Genomic DNA, 21097 nt, shown 5'->3' on the forward strand with positions numbered 1-21097 from the left:
GATATGTCGTTACTAAATGGTAGGTAAACGCCTACACTTTTGGCTGCCTAGCCATTTTAAGTAAGAGTCTAATCCTGAATTAAGCTACTTGTTCCTTCCCAACTCTCAAGAATACAAATCTGCCAAAGTAGCTAAAAGCTAATGGTTTTGTCTAAGGAGACACATCCAGTGGGGGAACATGGTCTCAAGTGGATAATATCATCCAACTTTAAGGCCTGTTTGAGTGGACAGGGGAAAACGCTTCTCTGTCAACCCAAAACCCTTTTCCTTCTGTCCAGTTTGCATAGTTTTGCTTAAAATTCATCTCCTAAATTTCCCAACCAAAAGGGAAAGCGAAGTTTAGCAAGGGGTCTCAAGGAATCTTGGTGAAACAACTTCTGTCTCAAAAGCAGGATCTGGAAAAGGTAAGGCCGCTGGGGTGGAGGAAGAGCAAGGGAGAGCTTCTGGGACGAGCGTCTCCACGCCGTTTTACAGCTGTCTGCTGAAGCAGAAAAACCAGGGAAGAAAGCTGAAGCCGATCGCTGCCACAGATAGCCCCCTACGTCCCATCTCCCAGATGAATCGGTTTCCAGAACCCTGGGGCTGCCTAGCAATAGAGGGGGAACGAGGGAAAAGTGTATTCTGAAATGCAGTGCTACCCGCGGGCCTTTTTGGGAAGCGTCTAAGGAGAACATGGCGGCGAGGACAAAGCCTTGGAGACAGTGGGGGAAGGGCATGACAAAAGTACCTTCTTCCCTCCGCCCCCCTCACCCCGCGCAAGGATACGCGATTCGTAAACCGCCACCTCCCTTTGTGAGGCGTTGGCTCGCGGGCGGGTGCCGCCGGTTCTAACCGGCTCTAGCCGGTCCCAGCCGCCTCCGAGAGCGGTGGCGGTTGGCGCAGTATGTCACTGCGCGTGCGCGCCCCGCCCCCAAGGCCTGTTCGTGTCTGAGGGAATGGCGTGGGGGAAGGGCTTCATCAGGTCCCTGGCGCTCTGGGGGCTTCCGCGTCCCCCACTTTTCACTGCACTTTCTTTTTAGGATTCCTGTTCTTCCCTTTCTAATCGAAGATTTCCATTCCTTCCTCTCTCGTGTCTTTATTGTCTCTCCTGATTGTCTTCACGTCATAATTAAAATTTAGTACATGACCCCTTTTAGTCCCCAAATGCTGTTTCTTAATCATTCTTTAGGTATTTGTACGCCGCCTGGTCCTATGAAGTCCAGAATGTTCCAAATGAAAATGATCTCTGACAAACCTAGCAGTGAGATAAAATGGAGGGGTCCAGGACACTAGATTGAAAACCAGGAGTCGGGGACAAAGCAGTGGCATGCTGGCTCCTCGGTGCGTGCCTTCAGAGTACCTGGAAGGTGGCAGCAAACTATACAGGATAGTTTAGCAACATTATATAGGGTGGCACTAAATAATGACCAAAGAATTTTATAAAGTCGTTACTCTCTATTTTTAAAACCTCTTTGGCTCCTGGAAATGGCAGAGGGGCTGGTGGAGCGGAGAGTTTGAGCCTGGCCTGAGGGGCTCAAACAAATGAAGACCCAACCTAGGTCCTACCTCACTACCTCCCAAAGAGCCAGGTCACTTTAAGGAGCTTGGAAACATTGGCCCTGGCAAAGCTGTTGCTTTTTTTTTTCAAAGCCTTTAAAAGTGGAATATTACGGAGAGCAGAGACTTTCCTTTGATTTCTCCAAATCCAATCTTGATGTCTGTTCTGGGAGTGGAAAAAAAGTTAGAATTTTAGCCACCCAAGGAAGAAAACTTAGTTGGGTCACCTCATTTTACAAATGAGGGTTCAGAAGCCTTGGGGAATTTGAGACTCGCCTAAAATCTGACACAGCTAATTAGTACCAGAATTTATTCATAACAAATATTTGACCTCATGCAGACTTCCTTCCTCCTCATAAACTGCTATCTCATCCCTCTCGGTGCTCTGTCATCTATCTGCAGTTTGTTGTTGTTGAAGGCTGAGGGAGGGAGGATTTAGGGCTCTTTATAAAAGAGTCTCCCCCTCTGGAGCCCCTGAAGTGGGCAGTGGTGGGGGTTATGTGCTGTGGAGTCCGTTCCAATTTAAAGCAACCCTATACAGGGTGTCCTAGGCTGTAAATCTTCACATGAGCAGAAAGCCTTATCGTTTTCCTGCTGAACAGCTGGTAGTTTTGAACTGCTGACACTGAAGTGAGCAGCAGCAAGAGACTTAAAATAACTGCTGATAACACTAAATTTGTCATTTCCATTCCCTTTGCAGATTATAGCATTTTCCTTATACTGTTAGTTTTTTTCTTGTGCTATATATGGTGTGGCGCTGTAGAATAAGAACTGGACTGTGAATCACAAGGTCGGCTCTTCAAACCCATAAACGGCTCCTATGAGTTGGAATTGACTGGCAGGCACTTAACAACAACATATGTTATTTAACTGATTTTCTCTGTGTTTGGGGAAAAAAATACAGAGGTTTATATGACGTTTTGCTGTTTGTTAAGTGCCATCGAGTCGAATCTGTTCCGACCCATAGCGACCCTGTATAGAGTTGCCAAGGAGTGGTTGGGGAACTTGAACCACTGACCTTGTAGTTCAAAAGGTTTAGCAGTCTGGCGCATTAACCCACAGCGCCACACCTTGAAGCTTAGGACTGAGGAATCTCATACCAAAGACTACAGGGTCAGAGAGAAGATTCTGTTTTTCCCCAGTAAGTAAGTGAAAAATACTTGAGAAAATTATATAGAAAATTACATTCAGTATAGCTACTGAATCCATATTTTGTTGCCCATTTTTACTGTTTAGGCCCAAACATTTACTCCCTTCATCTCTCCTACCTTTTACATTACAAAACAGTCCCTAGTAGTCTCCAAAATATTCTGGATTCCTTCCACGTCTTTGTCCAGTCTCTTCTTTTCTGGAAGACTTCTATAAACAAGATAGTCTAAACTTACCATGTTCTTTGGTGAGGAGATTAATAATAAATATTTGACTATATGTCCTTCTTTTAACGAAGGATCCCTGTAATAAAACTGTTTTCTGAGTACACCTGCATGTCACCTTCTCTCTGTACTCAAGCTATGTTCTCTCTAACCTCACAGCTTTCGACAGAAGTTGCTGTTGGCCAAAGCTACTTCCATATCCTGTTTGTTTGTTATTTTTGCTCCTCTACCTCAATCTCAAACCCAGGACACAAATATGAGAGGGAAAATCCATTTTAGCTGGGCATCTCATGCTCCCCACTCCCAGCTCTCAAAACAGCCCAGGCTAAAAATAGGAGGAGGCTCTCCCGTTCTGGTTTCTGGCAATGACTAGACTGATAAACAACCATGTGACCTTGGGCACTGAGCCAAATAACTTCTTTGTGACAATTTCCTTATGCGTAAAATGAGAGGAATTAACGAAAGAAGTAGTGACACTAATCCTATTCTAAAATAGAAAACAAAAGAATGGGAAGACACTTTGGAAGGTTTTAGGCTTCCGGACAATGGCCTCAAGAGGTGGAGGCTGCAAAGGACTAACGTAGTACAATTTAGGTCAGGCTTCCAGGTAGGCTGTCCTTCAGGCCCTACCTAATCTTCTTTCCTGACTCATGCCAAAAACATCCAGAAAATGCCAGTATCTACTTCATCCTGTTCCCTTTTTAGCAAAGCCACTCAGGCTTAGTCAGGAGAGAAGCTTCTGAGACCCTTCATTTGAGGCCCTAGGGTCCAGAGACCAGTGTCAGTGAGGCTTTTACTGCATCTGAAATCAATCCAGGCCTCCGAGGTTTGAGTCTATCACTTAACAACAACAAATCTTATGATACCAAGAGACTGTTGCTAAAGCGTTCAGTTCCCTCATCTTTCCCAGCAGCCAGCTCCTGCGGCAGGAAAAAACCTACAGGGATGTCGCAGCTCAGAACTCCATTATACAGAAGATTGTTGTTTTCTAGGGGGCTGTGGACAGCTAAAAATGTACTGGGAAGAAAGTCTAAAATTAACCACTGAAACCCACCAGGTCTACCCATTACCAGCCACACAAGAGAGTTAAGGGCAGGTCCCTGAAAACGAGCTACGGAAACAAGAGTGGTTGTGTCATTCATTGTCCATCTGCTCTTCCCCAAAATGACGACGGCATTTTGGGGTAGCTCCGGCCTTTCCCTCATAGGTGTTGAAAATTGCTAGGGCAGATGAGTAAGGTAAACAGACTTCCTATCTACCTGGGAGAAGTCACCATCTTCAAATTTATCAGCCTCTAAAATTTAGCTCCTAGAAAGAAAACAAGAAACCTCTTTGATGGGGGAGAGACAGGGACAAGGTGTCTTAAAAGGGTGTCTTTTCCCTTCTCTACAGCCTGAATGCTTCACTTTCAGACTCACTGTTCCCTTCTCTAGTTTATCTATCCCATAATGTCCTTGGCCCTGGGCCCTGCAGCCTGTTGGTGGAACTTTCCAGAAGACCTGACTGTAGAAGTCCAATTGTAGCTTTGTGGGCTGTGGAAAGACAGATTGACAACAATGAGCAAAACCTGACTCTTTGAAACTGGGCTGATCACTCCCCAGGTTAGAAACTGCACAGCTCTTTCTTGATTTCATTTCAGGATTTCTGGACTATCCTTTCCCAGACTGTTTCCCACCACTACTACCACCATCAGACCACACACACACACACACACATACACACACAAGCAACCACCCCATCTTTTTAGTTAATTCCTTTCTTTAGAAATACCATCCGTCTGGCCCCTTCTCTTTAGCCCAGTTTGTCTTCAGGGGAGATTTTCTATTGACCTCCTATCTCTGAGCAAAAGAACAATCTGACATGATTTTTTTAGTCTCTTTATTGTACTCACTATCAACACTCACGGAAACAGCAGTCAAGAAATCAAATGATGTGTTGAATTAGGCAAATCTGCTGCACATGACCTTTTTAAAGCGTTGAAGAGCAAAGATGTCAGCTGGAGGACTAAGGTGCGCCTGACCCAAGCCATGGTGTTTTCTATAACCTTGTATGCATGCGAAAGCTGGGCAGTGAATAGGAAGACCGTAGAAGAATTGATGCCTTGATGCCTTTGAGTTATGATGTTGGAGGAGAATATTGAAAGTGCCATGAGCTGCCAAAAGAACCAATAGATCCGTTTTAGAAGAAGTGCTGCCAGAGTGCTCCTTGGAGGGAGGCCAAGATGGCCAAACTTTGTCTCTCATACTTTGGACATATTGTCAGGAGAGACCATTTGCTGGAGAAGGGTATCATGTTTGATAAAGTAGAGGGTCAGAGAAAAAGAGGAAGACCCCCAACGAGATGGATTGGCCAAGTGGCAGCATCGATGGACTCAAGCATGGCATCATCTCCTTCCAGGTTTCATAACAATCCTGTAAGAGAAGTGCTGCTGTTCTCCCCCTTAGACAGATGAGGAAACCGAGGCTTAGCAGAAGCTGGTTTATCTTGGTATCACTAGTGTCCCGGCACACAGTGAAGCTCAATACCTGTCTTCTGAGGAATGAGTAGATTAATGGTGGCTGTGTGCCACTGAGTCAGTACCTACTCATAGTGAGCCTGTGTGAGGGGCTCCAAGGCTGTAAATCTTTACGGGAGCAGAAAACCTCAACTTTCTCCCGCAGAGCAGCTGGTAGATTCAAAGATGAATGGATTAGAATAGTATACCTCTTTTGAAATTTAACACATACCACATACACCCCAACCAGAATAGTTAAAACAACATGTGGAGTAGATAGTTCCTAAGTGCTGATAACCCCAGTATGGTGTGTGTATAAGGACAATGGATTATTGTCCTGGAATGTCCCATCCAGGGACTCTTGTAAAAAAATAAGCCCAGCTCTCGGGTACCAATGGGAGGTTTTTAGCAGTTTGTTGTTGAACTGTTAGAGGGTATCAGTAAGGAGATGGAAAGAGACTAGAGACTACGTGATGTGCTTCAGTAGAAACACAATACATTTCGATTGGACACTAATGTGACTGTCCATCAGGAATGGACTGAAATTGCCTTCAGTTGGAAACTGCAAAGTGTTCCCCTCTCTGAAGAATGTCTGGAAAGATTGCTCTGTAGAAGCAGAGAGGACACCAGCAGTCAACTGTGGAGCACCAGTGGAGCGGAGGGGGACCCAGGGGAAGGTGCTGTCCTTGTTGTCATTCTTGATATGACTCACCTGTTAAGTCCAGCCCTCAACTGCCCCAGGGGCCCCTGCTCACTCCCTGGTGAGCTGTTAAGTGGTTCTTCACAAATAGCCTGAAGGAACAATGAGGTGTACAGTAGTTGCACCCACATTGTTGTACAGTCCCTCACTGGCGGTCTCTGGCAGTTGTTGGTGTTGCCACTGCCTACTCAGCATGATGCTTAAACATTTCATGCCTTACATACACAGTCATGGTCATTCTTCATCAAAGCAGCTGTGGGTCACATCTCACAGAAACAAACAGAAGTCACCCAGCTCTAGAAACTAAGGTCTATGTCTCAGCATATGATAGGTACAAACAAGAACGCAGAGCATTATGGGTCCTTCTCCCATATGTAATAGTAGAATCATAAGGTCAGCAGATACAAGTCCACCAGCTGCTGCTCCTTAGGAGAAAGATGAGGCTTTCTGCTCCTGTAAAGTTTCACAGCCTCGGAAACCCTATACAGGATCGGTCTGCGTCAACGGCACACAGCCGCGGCAAGGTGTTTGAAGTGGAATAGACCTTAAAGGACACTAGGTAGTGAGTTCCTACCACTACAGGTAACCAAGCCAAAGCTACATGACAATTTCCCAGGAGTATTCCTACTTTGAACAGAGGCAGGACTAGAAAACCTGTCATATTTCTTCCAGTCTTAAACTTCTCTGCTTCTAATTAACACAATTTTACAGTTGACGAGGCGAGTCTGAGACCAGGAGGGTCACTTTTCCACACAGCTTTTTATTTAGGGATTAAAGGCACACATTGTCAAGGAGGACCAGTCCCTGGAGAAGGACATCATGTTTGGTAAAATGGAAGTGTTTCCAGGAATGCTAATGGCACCTCTGTCCTAAAAGAGAGGGCGCTCTTGCCTTCTACAGATTAAGAATAGTCAGGTGAGGCAGGGTATCCATAAGAGCAAAGGTTTATGATAGGAAAGAGGCTTGCAAGCGAAGATGAGGAGGGTTTAACACAGTGTTTAACACCCCCACCCTTCCCCATCTCCCAGTTGTTGTTAAGTGCCACAGCGACCTGTATAGGGTTTCCAAGGAGCAGCTGGTGAACTTGAATTGCCAACCTTGCAGTTCAAACAGCTTTGCAGTCTGGTGCATTAACCCACAGAGCCACACCAAGACTCCCATCTCCCAGTATAAACTTTAAAAAAAGTTGTGGGTAAAGGCATCGTGTTTATTCATAGGGATAGGTGGGGATTTCTAGGAAGTGGCTCATTCAGGTGGGACCAACCATAGTCGCTAGAGAAGGATCTCATGTTTGGTAAGGTGGAGGATCAGAGAAAAAGAGGAAGACCCCCATCAATGGACTCAAGATGGGCAGCGTTTCATTCTGTTGTACACAGGGTTGCTATGAGTTGGTACCGACTCGATGGCACCTGACAACAACAAAACAACATAGTAATTAGGTGCCTGCACGCATTTCTTCAAAATGGATTCCACTGCATAGGCCTCTGGTTGTTGTTGTTGTCAGGTGCCATCGAGTCGAAACCGACTCATAGCGACTCCATGCACAGCAGAACGAAACAATGTTCGATCCTGGGCCAACCTCACCACCGCTGCCACCCCCGAGTCCATCAATGATGCCACCTGGCCGATCCATCTCGTTGGAGGTCTTCCTCTTTTTCTCTGACCCTCCACCCTACCCAGCATGACATCCTTCTCCAACGATTGTTTCCTCCGGACTACATGTCCAAAGTAGGAGAGACGAAGCTTAGCCATCCTGGCCTCCAAGGAGCACTCTGGCTGCACTTCTTCCAAAACAGATCTATTGGTTCTTTTGGCAGTCCATGGCACCCTCAGTATTCTCCTCCAACACCACAACTCAAAGGCATCAATTCTTCTACGATCCTCTAGAGGCAGACAAAACTTATTCTGGAATGTCTCTGGTTCCAGGCCAGAATTGACTCAGTGACACCTAATGACAACACAATATAAAAGCAGATTGCCACCCACCTCCTAGGAGTTAGCAGTAGAAAATGTCAATCCCTAACCAACACATATTCTCTAGCGGGAACGCCCAACTTTTCTTCTGGGAGATTGTCCAAGGTGTGGTACTGAATTCAGTCTGCTCCTGAGCAAAAGAAATGGTGGGAAGTGCTATCAGAGGAGCAAAGTCCAGGAGGAGCTCTAAGGAAGGAGAGGTGGTTTTCTGTCTGGAAGATTCCAGAAGTACTCATGGAGGCAATGACCATAAAGGATTAGTAGACTTTAACAGGCCTCCTTGGGGACAGGGCTTGGAGTGTCCTACAGGCTTGTTTTGGGGTGAGAGAGTAGACTGTCTTGGTTAGGGGGTTGCTGTGGGTGTTGAGGGGAAGTGGAGGAAGCAGGAGGGGAAGCCTGGAGAGGTCTGGAGGGCTTGAGTCTCCTGAAAAGGGAACTTGGACTCTGCTCTTGGAACAGAGGGCTGACTGTGACAGCTGAGAGAGACCATGACTTTGGGAAGAATTGTAGACACAAGATAGCAGAGCTGGAAACAATAAGGCCCGAAGTCAAGGAGGTCTGCATTGTGGTGGGTGGTGGCTTTGGGACAAGTGACAGAAGATAGAAGTGGAAGATCTGCCTGGGTCTGTCCCAGCTCCAGCCCCACATTCTCTCTTTGTTTCTTAGCATTCCCCACTCCCCATCCCTAGGCCCTGTCCAGATTCACATCATTCTTTTCTCTCAATGAGCCATCTGCTTGGAATGTTCCTTCCGGAACTCAGAAATGACTCTATGACCAGCATGTCACCACATAGTTACTCTCTGTCACAACCTATTTTCCTCGATGATAATGTGTTTGTATGCATGGCTCCCTGGTTCCTCTTCCAGGTCAAAGGTGATTCCAGGATTTGGTAGCCTGGCTGACAGGGAAAGTGGGGTGCCACTGCCAGAGACCCAAAAGTAGGGAGCGCTTTCTGCTCACTCCTGAGCACAAACCTGAAAGAAGATCTGTGACAACTTCCCTGCTGTGGGGGAGGGAGAGGGACATATGGAGGTGTCACTTGGCTGTCTGAGAACTCAGCTTTATTACCCTACAGTCCCAGCACCCCCAGCTACTGCTGCTCTTCAGAGAATAGTTATCAGAGCTGGGGTGGGCCCCAGAGACCTGAAGGGGGGAGGGGCAGAGGAAGAGCCAACCAGCTTCCAGTATTTGCCAGTTCTTCTCCCCAGGGAGTAATTTCTTCCACTTGGGAGTTTCTAGAGGTGCCCCCAAGAAAGTAGAGCACCTAGAAAAGTTCCTGGGAGCAGAAGTGGTGCACCCTAATCTTGAGGTGCACCTGGACTTGTCCAGTCCTCCTGCCCCAGACCTGGGGAAGGCACACCCACATGGAGCTCATGGCCTCAAACATGAAGGAAGAAGCTCATTCCTTCTTTCTCCAGGAGCAGCTCAATGCCCAGCAACCCCAAAGTTCTGACATTTCCCTTCCCCAAGTCCTTCTGGGACTGAAGCTGGGACTCTGAGGCTGCCCACACAAACAAAATATCTTTAGGTTCTGCAGGGCCTGCAAGGCAGGGTGAGCTGAGAACTGAGTGGAAATTTCCATGACAATTCTGCATTCTGCTTAGATGAAGACTTCAGTAGTAGCCCAAGGAGTAAACAGAGACCCAAGAACAGTTAAGATACTCCAGATCACAAAGAACCACCTTCTCCATCCTTTAAATCTTTATTCTCTTATGGCCCTTCCCCTCCCTGCCTGCTCCAATCCCTCCCTCAGTCCAGCCTCCTTAGTGGACACTGTCTCCAGTTCTCCATGATTGCTGACCCTTTCATTTCCAGGTTCAAATGCACTCCTGCATCTTGAGGTGTCCAGAATAAAGGTCAACCTGGTGTCTTCCCTCACTTCTCATTGGCTACCTTCTGCCCCCTGCATGCACTCTGATCACATGATCATTCCCCAACACCCCTCAAAGACATGCCACTTTTCCCTGCTGGTGGGAGCCCACCTTTAGGGGTCAGGTGGCGTCCCTTTCCTTGTCGGGAACCTTCCTCACTGAATGGCCAGCCCACCACGCTGACTCCTGACTCCTGTGGGAAGTGTCCTCTGTGGCACTTGATGACCATGCCCTTCCCTGAGTGTCTCCTCTGCTGTCATCTGGAGCCATGGCAGATGATTGTTATTATTGTTTGTCATTTAACAACCTTGAAAACTGTGACCCTCTGTGACAACCAGGTCTGGGCAGCACTGCCCGGCCCTGAGCAGCTTCCACCCCACACATTCCTCTGATGGCCTTGTGGGGAATGATGGTTAGTTAGTTTGACCTCTTTTGCCAACCCCAATCAGGATTCCCACAAGCCCAGCTTTAAAAGCTGAGTGACAAGGACTCAGCCCTGGCCGCAGCTTCTCTTCCGGCCTGACTTGGTCATCAACCACGCCTTAGCTTCAGCTCAGTCACTTCAGTGTCCAGGAGTCCTGCAGGCGTTTCCTCCCTGCTCTTGCCTCTCCTCCCTGAAAAACTTCCATTGGTCCTGAAGGACTCAGTCTAAGTGTCACTCTGGGAAGCCTTTCTTCAGTGTCCCAGAACACCATGGTCCTCTGCCTATCTGCCCCTAGCCCGCACTCTGGGGCTCACCCACCCATCTGCTCTGCAGTACTGGGAGCATTAAGAGGGTGTGGGGCCCACACACTCTGCCGACTCAGACTCTTCCATTCCGAGGCTGTGTGTACTCCGTGATCTTGGCAAGTTACTTAACCTCTCTGAATTTGTTTACTCCTCAGTGTACTCAGGGTGATGAAGACGTCAGACTCGAACTATGTGCCCCATAAAGAAATGCTGGTTGTCTTTAGCTACCTTCTCCTGCTTTCTCCACAGCAGGCAACAGGAAGCAGCTATTCAACGGGCTGCAGCTGAAGGCTGCCTCCCTCCCCTCCCGGATGCCTGCTTCCCCCACCCCCACCCTCCCGGATCTGACTGGAGCCAGGCAAGTCTCCGGAAGGGTTTAGGTTTAAACTCTAGCAGTGACTTCATCCCTGCCTGAACACAGGAAGAAGCAAAGAAAGTGGGGGAATAAAAAAAAAAACCAGGCCAGCAGCTGGGTGGAATTTTCCAGTGTTCATAAACTGGACCAGTCAGGGTTGCCAGGGAGGTCACCATGGAAACGGTCATGTGCGCCTGCCTTCTGCTTATTCCAACCCAGCTCCAGGATGAGGACATAAGCTCCAGACTTCCCTATTGGCCGCCATCTTCCTCTTGCCACTGAAATCTGGCAGGAGATTGGTCGACTGCCGTTGCTGGGCTGGAATTCAATGGTCTCATTCCCCACCCTGCAGGAACTTGCTATAAGCTTGTTGTTTTGAACCTGAAGATGAGAATAGGCTGGCAAAGATGTTACCATAGCAACTGCCTTCCTTTCTGACCTCAGAAGTTAGCAATGGACTTTTTTGGAAGTGAAGTACTTTTCCAAAGGCAGAAAAGGATTACAGCTGTTTTACACTAACCTCCTTTTGAAGGTGACCTCCCTCCTTCTTCAGGGTAGTCACAAACATGGGGTCACCAAGAGTCAGAATTAACTTGATGGCATCCTATGACAGTCATTTATGGCTCTGGTCGCCATCTCACCACTGGAAGCTTGGATTTTTTTTTCTGTGAAATGGGATGTTCATTCCAAAACTATCTTCTAGTGTTTGGGTGATTTTAACTGGGCATTTTGCAAACTTGACAGCTTAGTGCACTAGGGCTTTGGCAATTGATTAGCGCTGCCTGTATGGGGATCTCCAAAGACACTTACTCCTCAAAGTCCAGGGTCCTGGAAGAGGGGCGTTCCCTTGGAGTGTTCTGTGATCAACTGTCTTCTGGGACTGTTGGCAATTCACATGGCCTCCTAGGGGGCTCCTTTTTCTCTTGTAAAAGGATTCCTCTCGATGGTTGCTAGAGACCCATTCTAGCTTTCATATTCCAAGATCCTAAATCAAATGCCTGCCTGCTTTCCACTAGGAACCTATGAAGCTCCTTGTCCTTACCGGAGGTCACAATACAAAAGCAAATGCCAGGCACAATCTTTACAACCTTGTTGTTATTAAGTGCTGTCAAGTTGGGACCAACTCACAGTGACCCCGTATAGGGTTTCTGAGGAGAGACTGGTAGGTTTGAACCACCGACATTTCGGTTAGCAGTCCTGTGCTTATCCTGCAGCATCACACCAGGAGTCCATTTGTTGTTAGGTACCATTGAGTTGGTACTGACCCATAGTGACCCTGTACACAACAGAATGAAACACTGTCAAGTCCTGTGCCAGTCTCACAATCATTGCTAAGCTTGAGCCCATGCTACTGCCACTGTGCCAGCCCATCTTGCTGGGGGTCTTCCTCTTTTTCACTGACCTTCCACTTTACCAAGCATAATGTCCTCCTCCAAGGACTGGTCCCTCCTGATAATATGTCAGAATTATGAGAAACAAAGTCTAGCTATCCTGGCTCCTAAGGAGCGTTCTGGCTATACTTCTTATAATTCCAAAGTGTATGCTTCTCGCAGTTCATGGTACTTTTAATACTCTCCTCCATCCAACATTGTAACTCAAATGCATGAATTCTTCTCTGTCTTCCTTATTCATTGCTCAACTTTCACATGCATATGAGGCTACTGAAAATACCATGGCATGGGTCAGGCACACGATAGTCCTCAAACTGACATCTTTGCTTTTGAACACTTTGAAGAGGTCTTGTGGAGCAGATTTGCCTAATGCAACACGTAGTTTGATTTCTTGACTGCTGCTTCCATGAGTATTGATGGTTGATCTGAGCAAAATGAAGTTGGTGACAACTTCAACCTTTTCTCCATTCATCTCCATGTTATTTATTGGTCCAGTGGAGAGAATTATTGTTTTCTTTACATTGAGATGCAATCCATACCAGAAGGCTGTGGTCTTTGATCTTCATCAGTTAGTATTTGAAGCCCTCTTCCCTTTCAACAAGCAAGATTGTATCATCTGCATATTGCAGGTTGCTAATGAGTCTTCCTCCAATTCTGATGCCATGTTCTTCATAAAATCCAGCTTGTCTCGTATTACTTGCTCAGCATACAAACTGAGTAAATATGGTGAAAGTATACAATCCTAGCACACACCTTTCCTGATTTTAAACCATTCAGTGTCTCTTTGTTCTGTTCAAATGACTGCCTCTTGGTATGTGATAGGTTCCTTATGAGTACAATTAGGTGTTCCAGAATATTCATTCTCTGCCATTTTGTCCATAGCTTGTCATGAACCACACAATCAAAAGGCTTTGCATAGTCAATAAAACACAGGTAAACATCTTTCTGTATTTTCTGCTTTCAGCCAAGATCCATCTGATGTTAGCAACGATCTCCCTGGTTCCATGTCCTGGTCTGAATCCACCTTGAACTTCTGGTAATTCCCTGTCAATGCACTGTTGCAGCAATTCTTGAATTCTCTTTAGCAAAAATTTACTTGTATGTGATATTAATATTATCCAGTGATTTCCTCATTCCATTGGGTCACCTGACTTTGGAATGGGCACAAATATGAATCTCTTCCAGTCAGTTGAACAAGTAGCTGTCTTCCAAATTTCTGGCACAGATAAGTGAGTGTCTTCATTGCCGCCTCAGTTTGTTGAAAGATTTCCATTTAGATTCCACCAATTCCGGGAGCCTTATTTGCTAATGCCTTCAGTGTACTGTAACACTCTTCCTTCAGTACTATTGGTTCTTGATATGATTGAACATTCTTCCTTCAGTATTATCTCAATCTTGAAATGATTGAACATCGACTTTTTTTTTTGTACAGTGACTGTGTATTCCTTCCACTTTCTTTTTTAAATGTTTTATTGTGAATTATATGATAGTTTACATGGGAGAACTTTAGTTTTACATTAATTCCATCGTATATCATCTCATTGCATGGTTCCAATCCCCTCCATGCATCATCAAAGGGTATATCCCAGAAACCCGCCCCCTACACTTCACCCTCCTCCCCCCAGTTTTTGGCCCACAGACCCTTTCCCTCTCTGGGTCCAAAGTCCCCAGTCGCTTCATCACTCCACGTTGTCGTCTCTGTCTCTATCTCAGGCATCTCTGTTTCTCTGGGTAGGGTCCCGCTCTCAGCTCTTCTCCGTTGATGGTCCCAGAGGCCTCCGCTCCTATCCTGGAGAATTAATCACTCGCTTCCTTGTTACAAAACGTCTACCTTTGCATTTCCAACTCTCATAGTCCGTCCTGATAAGCATTATTCACTACAGTATCACAAGTTACCCATCTGTATCTCCTTTTATCAGCTCCACCCAGTCCTTCCATTTTCTTTTGATGCTTTCTGCATCATTGAATATTTTGCCATGTTGGTGTTGTTGTTAAGTGCCATGGAGTCAAATTTCAACTCATAGTGACCTTGTATAGGGTTGTCGAGCAGTGGTTGGTGAGTTTGAACCACTGACCTTGCGATTCAAACCAACCTTGCGGTCCAGTAATTATTCTACAGTGCCACACTTGGACTACACTTGCCCATAGAATTCTTCAATATTGCAAGTCGAGGCTTGAATTTTGTCTTCAGTTCTTTCAGCTTGAGAATTGCTGAGTGTATTTTTCCTTTTTGGTTTTCTAAGTCTAGGTCTTTGCACATTTCATTGTAATATTTGACTTTGTCTTCTGGAGGCGCCCTTTGAAATTTTCTATTCAACTCTTCTATCTCATTTCTTCCATTTGCTTTAGCATCTCTACCTACCCTAGTGAGCAGGTTTCTGAGTCTTTTCTGACATCCATTTTGGACTTTTCCTTCTTTCTTGTCTTCTTAATGACCTTCTGCTTTCTTCCTGTACAATGTTCTTGACACCATCCCACAACTCTTCTAGTCTTCAGTCTTTAGTATCTAATGCATCAAATCTGTTCTTCAGATGAACTCTAAATTCAGGTGGAATATATTCAAGGTCATATTTTGGCTCTTGTGGACTTGTTTTAATTTTCTTCAGCTTCAGCCTGAATTTGTATATGAGCAATTGATTGTTCCACAGTCTGTTCCTGGCCTTGTTTTGGCTGATGATATGGAGTTTTCCACCTTCTCTTTTCACAGATGTAGTCAATTTGATTTCTGTGTATTCCACCTGGTGAGGTCCATGTGTATAGTTGTCTTTTATGTTATTTACAATGAAGAAGTCATTGGTCTTGCAAAATTCTATCATGAGATCTCCAGCATTGTCTCTATCACCAAGGCCATGTTTTCCAATAACTGATCCTTCCTCTTTGTTTTCAACATTTGCATTCCAATCACCAGTGATTATCAATACATCTTGATTGCATGTTTGATGAATATCAGACTGAAGAAGTTGGTAGAATTTTTGAAATTTCATCATCACTGGTTTTAGTGGTTGGTGCATAAATTTGAATAATAGTTGTATTTACTGGTCTTCCTTGTAGGGGTATGGATATTATCCTATCACAGACAGCATTATACTTCAAGATAGATCTTGAAATGTTCTTTTTAATGATGAAAGCTATGCCATTCCTCCTCAATCTGTCATTCCCAGCATAGTAAATGATTTGTTGTTGTTAAGTGCCATAGAGTCAGTTCCAACTCATAGTAATCCTATACTATATAAGGTTTCCGAGGAGCAGCCGGTGGGTTTGAACCACTTACCTTGTGGTTCACAGTCCAGTGCTGATCCTATAGTTCCAACCATAGGAGGTATTATTATTACCACACCATTACAGAAGAGAAAACCTGCCAGTCACACAACCAGCAAGTAGCAAGGTCAAGATTTAAAGCCTGGTGTTTTGATGGTAAGTCCACATTTGTAACCTGGTATGGCTATCTGTCCAGTACATTCAACTCTTGAAGGGCTATCTTCTTATATTTCATGATGTTGTTGTTGTTAAGTGCCGTCGAGTTGATTCCGACCCATAGCGACCCTGTGTAGGGTTTCCAAGGAACAGCTGGTGAGCTTGAACTGCCGACCTTGAGGTTCAAATGGCTTTGCAGTCTGGCGCAGTAACCCACAGCACCACACCAGGACTCCATAATGATGTTAGGGAAGTTTTTTTCTAACAACTCTTGGACAATGTCTTCTATGTTTTTTTTTTTTTCTTTTGTCTTTCTGTTCTGGAATTCCTATCACATGTAAGTTATTCTTTTCAATAGTGTTCCACATAAATCTTAGGCTTTCTTTGTGTTTTTTTAAATTTTTTTATTATTATTGTTCCTCTAGAAGACGAATATTGAGAGATTATTCTTCAAGCTCAGTAATTTGGCTTTTCATTGATTCAATTCTATTTCTTTGTCCTTTTAGTATATTATCCATTTCTGAAGTCTTTGTGTTCATCTTCAGGCTTTCTGGTTGCTCTTTTTGTTTGGTTTCTCCCCACCCTCTTTTTCCCCCTAATTCTTTTGTCAGTTTGTTTCCTGAGGTTTCCCATAGTCTTGTCTATGCTTTCTTTGATTTCATCTATAGTTTTCTCATTCTTTCTCACAATCCATTGAAGTTGCCTAATTAGAATTCTTTTACATTCTTTATCAGGTAGTTCAGACACCATTTCTGGTGTTATATTTTCAGATTCTGTATTTTGGTCTCTTGTTTGAGGCACTCTCTTGTTTCTCTGTCTGTGCTGAAATTATCTGTTTCCTCTGAGACACTTTGGTTTAGGATTGGTATTTAGTTGATTGGAATTGGTGTCTCCGGTAACATAGTGGTTATGAATCGGGCTGTGAGCCACAAGGTCAGCAGTTTGAAACTACCAGCTGTTCCACGGGAGAAAGATGAGGCTTTCTGCTCCTGTAAGATTTACAGCCTCGGAAACCCTGTACAGGGTTGCTATGAGTTGGAACTGACTCCATAGTACGTAACAACAACAACTGGTGTCTTAGTCACTCACCACCTGTCTCCTGATGAATGTGGTGGAGACTGGAAGTGTGAATGCAGTTAGTTCTCTATGTAGCATAGGTCAGGCTGGGTTCACATGCCTCCAGAAGCAGGGGCACTAGGCCTGATGCTCAACTCCAGGTAAGCGGTTAACACGTCTCTAAACACCTCTCATTATAGCCTATAGGATTCCCTTCCTTACCTTTTTCCCTATAGTTTTTAGTTTGTTTATATAAAACATTAGATTTATTGGTCTTTTCTTGGGAATTTGATGTATCACCACTGCATTACAACGGAGCCATTAGTCTTGCAGTTTTTGTTCATCTCATTAACATTGGCTGGTTAGTTTTCATGCTGCTGAGGAATCAAGTGTTTCTGAGAAGCCTTTTGAGAAATATGAAAGCTCCTTTTGTATACCAAACAAAGCTTTATTCACTAACTTTTTTATCATTCACAATATTTATCTCTGTAAGATTTGTGGAAACTGGTTTTGCTTACAATTTGTTTATGGCAGTATCTGACATGTTTGCTTTTTCGGTTTTCCATGGCCTAAATTTTGCTGATACATCCCTGCAGTGTGGTCTAATACACTCTTTTGTACCCTCTGCATTTCCTGTAAACTGTTCATTTCGATCTAGAGCTTGAGCTGAGGTGGGCTCCTTTTTTTAAAAAAAAGAATACTACATAGATAGCATTGAAACCATTCAGCTTAAAAATGAAATCACTAGCTAAGTAATCCAAAAGGTTGGGATGCACACTGCACTGAAGCACATTCAGCCCATCTGTCCCTCTTCAGTTCTAGGCCTTATCGCTGGTCTAGCCAGAGCCTTAGAAAGTATCTTCCGTGGCGCTATGCTCTCTCTTTGCCCCTGTTGAGATGCCTCATGAACAATCTGCGTAGGAAATTGTAATCACAGCTGCCACACGCCTTTATGAAGCCTATGTGAAAAATGTCTATTAAATGCCAGCCAAAAGTTGGCTTTCCTTGAGAAATTGAAATGTTTGTTCCTTATGGACAAAATGAATCACATATCTAATTCTGTTCCCTTTTTCTTTAACTCCCAGCAAGTTCAAAGCCATAACTGAAGTATAACTTTGACATTGTTATAGGACACTATGGCCTTTTTCCTTTTATCTTTGAAGACTAGCTGAACTTTCTCTGGCAGATTTTTATCTACATAATGGACAAGTTGGAGGTTTGAGTCCACCCTGAGGTGCCTTGGAAGAAAGTCCTGGCAATCTAATTCTGAGCCATCAGTCATTTAAAACCCTGCAGAGCACAGCTCTACGGACACACATGGGGTCACCACGAGTCAGCATTAACTCAGCAACAGCGAAAAAACACATACCTGTCTGTATCAATCTCACTTTACAAGTTGGCTCCAATTCTTTGTGTAAAAGGTAGGTATAAAGAGACAAATTTAAAAATTAGGAGCAAAAGTACACCTGGTTTTCCTGACTTCTAGTTCTGTATCCAAGAGTCTTGGTGTGTACGATAAGTACAACCTGCAAGGTTGGCAGTTCGAACCCACTAGCTGCTCCTTGGAAACGGTATACAGGGTTTCTATGAGTCAGAACGGACTCAATGACACTTAACAAGTTGTACACCCACCAATTCTTTATATGATCTTGGGACAAAACATCATTCATTCAACAAACACTTTCGATGGAAGGCACCAAGCTTAAAAACGAAACCACTGGCATCAAGTCAATTCCAACTCATAGTGACCCTTTATAGGGTTTTGGAAAAACTGTAAATCTTTATGGGATGAGCTAGCCTCATCTTTCTGTAAACGAGCGGTTGGTGGATTTGAAATGGCAACCTTGCAGTTAACAGACTACTTACTGATAGCACCAGGGCACAGCTAATGAAAGTAAGACAGAGAAAAAAAGGTTTCTGCCTTCCTGGAGTTGAGTGGAGGAGTCAGATCACAATTCCAGTGAAAAAAACAACATTGTAAGTGACTGGTGTGGCCCTATAGGATAAACACTGGACTACTAACTGCAAGGTCGGTGGCTCAAACCCAACAGCCGATCCTCTGAAACCCTATACAGGGTCCCTGTGAGTCAGAACCGACTCAATGGCACTTAGCAACAACAAAGACTGTAAGGTGATGGAATAAAAAACGGCACCAGAATAGGACACCAATTTCAGATAGGGTGAACAGGAAGGTGAGATTTGAGTTGAGGATAAGAATAAACCAGTTTTAGGAAGAGCTGGGAGATTCCATATGGAGGGAAGAAGGGCAGGCGGATGAAGTCTGGGACACAAGGGAGATGGGCTGCCTCTCCAGTGGGGAGAGTGCTTCCTGGGGCTGGGTAGGGAGAGACAGGAGTGTGAGGCCACGAAGAGAAGCCCTAGTTAAATAAGGCCTGACAACTGACTGGGACCAGCAGCCGGTGGGCAGGGCTGTGGGCAGGGCTGTGGGCAGAAAGCATACCTAACCTTTCCATTAAAACCATGTCTCTCTAGCCCCACCTCTCAAGCAATGGATCGTGAGTCTCACCCCTAGGGCTTCTGCCACATCACCCCATTCCCTAATCTGGGCACACTCCTCCAATCCAGAGGCTTCTTTGTTTTGTTTTGTTTTTCCATGCGAATCTGACGTGGCCTGATCCTTCCAGGGCGCTTCTGGGGCTTTCGGTTCTGGTTCACAAACTCCCCTCTCCAGCCTGCATGGTTAGGTTCTCCAGTCAACACCACCAAGGCTGGGATCTTGGGAGAGTTCATAAGCGGGGCCTAGTGCCACCTCACCTCACACTGGAAGGCTGAATCATGATCCAATTAGACCTCAGAGGACCCCGCGGGCCGCCTCCAGTTTGACTCGTCTAAGACACCGACATCCCACCAGCTTCTTCCTCAGCTGCTAAGGTCACCTGACACCTCATATGCCTACCCTGGGAAATACACACACGGGCCGTCTAGTCTGAGTGCTTCCAGAAACGCACCTTAAACACCTCTCCACTCTCCCTTTCCCCCTTGTCTTGTGCATGGCTCGGGGAAGACCCCTTCCCTGGACCAGTTCTGTTCTGAGGCGGCAGGGAAGTAACTAGGCTGCACCTCCAGGGGCTGGCAGCCTGGGGGTAAAATCCCGATTTCGCAGTTTCAGCCTCTGGAAGAGGGTCTATGTTGGCTCGGGCTTCAGAGAACCCCTTCTCCTGGTAATTTGGCCTACTTTGGTCCTTTAATAGTACCGAAGCAGGTATTGGAGTTTCCTTTTCCAAATCCGCAGAAACAGGTCCTAGGCTGGCGCAGCCTAAGGTACTGGTCTGCTAGAGATGGTGAGAAAGACCCTCGTGCTGGGCCCTTTTATCTAGGGGTCCCTACTTCCGGCAGTGGTTGGAAGGACGCGCTCCAGACTTTTTCTCCACCTCCTCTTCCGGTTTGCTGCGTCAACAACAAACTGGTAGTGCGTCATCCTGACGCCCCCTCCTGGCGCTTCGTCACCTGACATTTCATAACCATCCAAGTTCAACCACCTCTAGTGCTCAGTTACTGGCCCCCATGGCAGCTGTCTCCCCTGGGCCTCTCCCCATTTCTGTTTAGTCGACCACAGCCATCATTCAGCTTCCTGTTTTCCTCTAGGACACGCCTAACTTTAGTGCTCAAGTCCTGGTGTGGCGCTGTAGGATAAACACTGAATCTTAAGTTTTGAGATTCAAACTCCTCAGAAACCCTATACAAGGTGACTCACCAGCATTTAACAACAACAGTGCCTTTAGGCTAAGTTGAGATCTGAACATGAATTCACTCAACTTGGGAGAAAAGGCTGGGAGTGTCCGCACTAGTTGTTAGGTGCCATTGAGTCGGTACTCACAGTGACCCTATGCACAGCAGAACGAAACACTGCCCGATCTGGAGCCAGCCTCACTACTGTTGCTACGCTTGAGCCCATCGAGTGAAGTTAGACTTGGGTTTTGAAAAGTTTGTGCAAGATGGGTACCCAAACAATTGTTGGAAGAGCATAAACAGAAGTGTTTGGACATCTGCAAACAAAATTTGAACCAATACACTAAGAAAGGTAAAAGGTTCTTTTAAAATATCATTACTGATGAGGAGACATGGATTCATCACTATGAGGCTGAGAGTAAACAGCAGAATATGGAACAGAAACATCTTCAACTGCCGACCAAGAAAAAGTTCAGAAGTCAACCATCAGTCAGAGCTCAATTAGAAAAAAGA

The 21097-nt window shown here is 45.3% G+C and overlaps 1 protein-coding gene across 1 annotated transcript in view; it reads right to left on the reverse strand.

The window, feature by feature from the left end:
• Positions 1 to 837: 837 nt before the first annotated feature.
• The window catches only part of LOC102822812 (general transcription factor II-I repeat domain-containing protein 2-like), a 50289-nt gene continuing 30029 nt past the window's right edge, over positions 838 to 21097 (reverse strand). Inside the window, exon 5 of the mRNA XM_006861078.1 lies at positions 838 to 927. Coding sequence (XP_006861140.1) covers positions 838 to 927 — 90 coding nt within the window. The remainder of the gene's footprint in view (positions 928 to 21097) is intronic.

The sequence above is a fragment of the Chrysochloris asiatica genome, unplaced genomic scaffold (genome assembly GCF_000296735.1).
Source record: "Chrysochloris asiatica unplaced genomic scaffold, ChrAsi1.0 scaffold00040, whole genome shotgun sequence".
NCBI classification, from domain to species: domain Eukaryota; kingdom Metazoa; phylum Chordata; class Mammalia; order Afrosoricida; family Chrysochloridae; genus Chrysochloris; species Chrysochloris asiatica.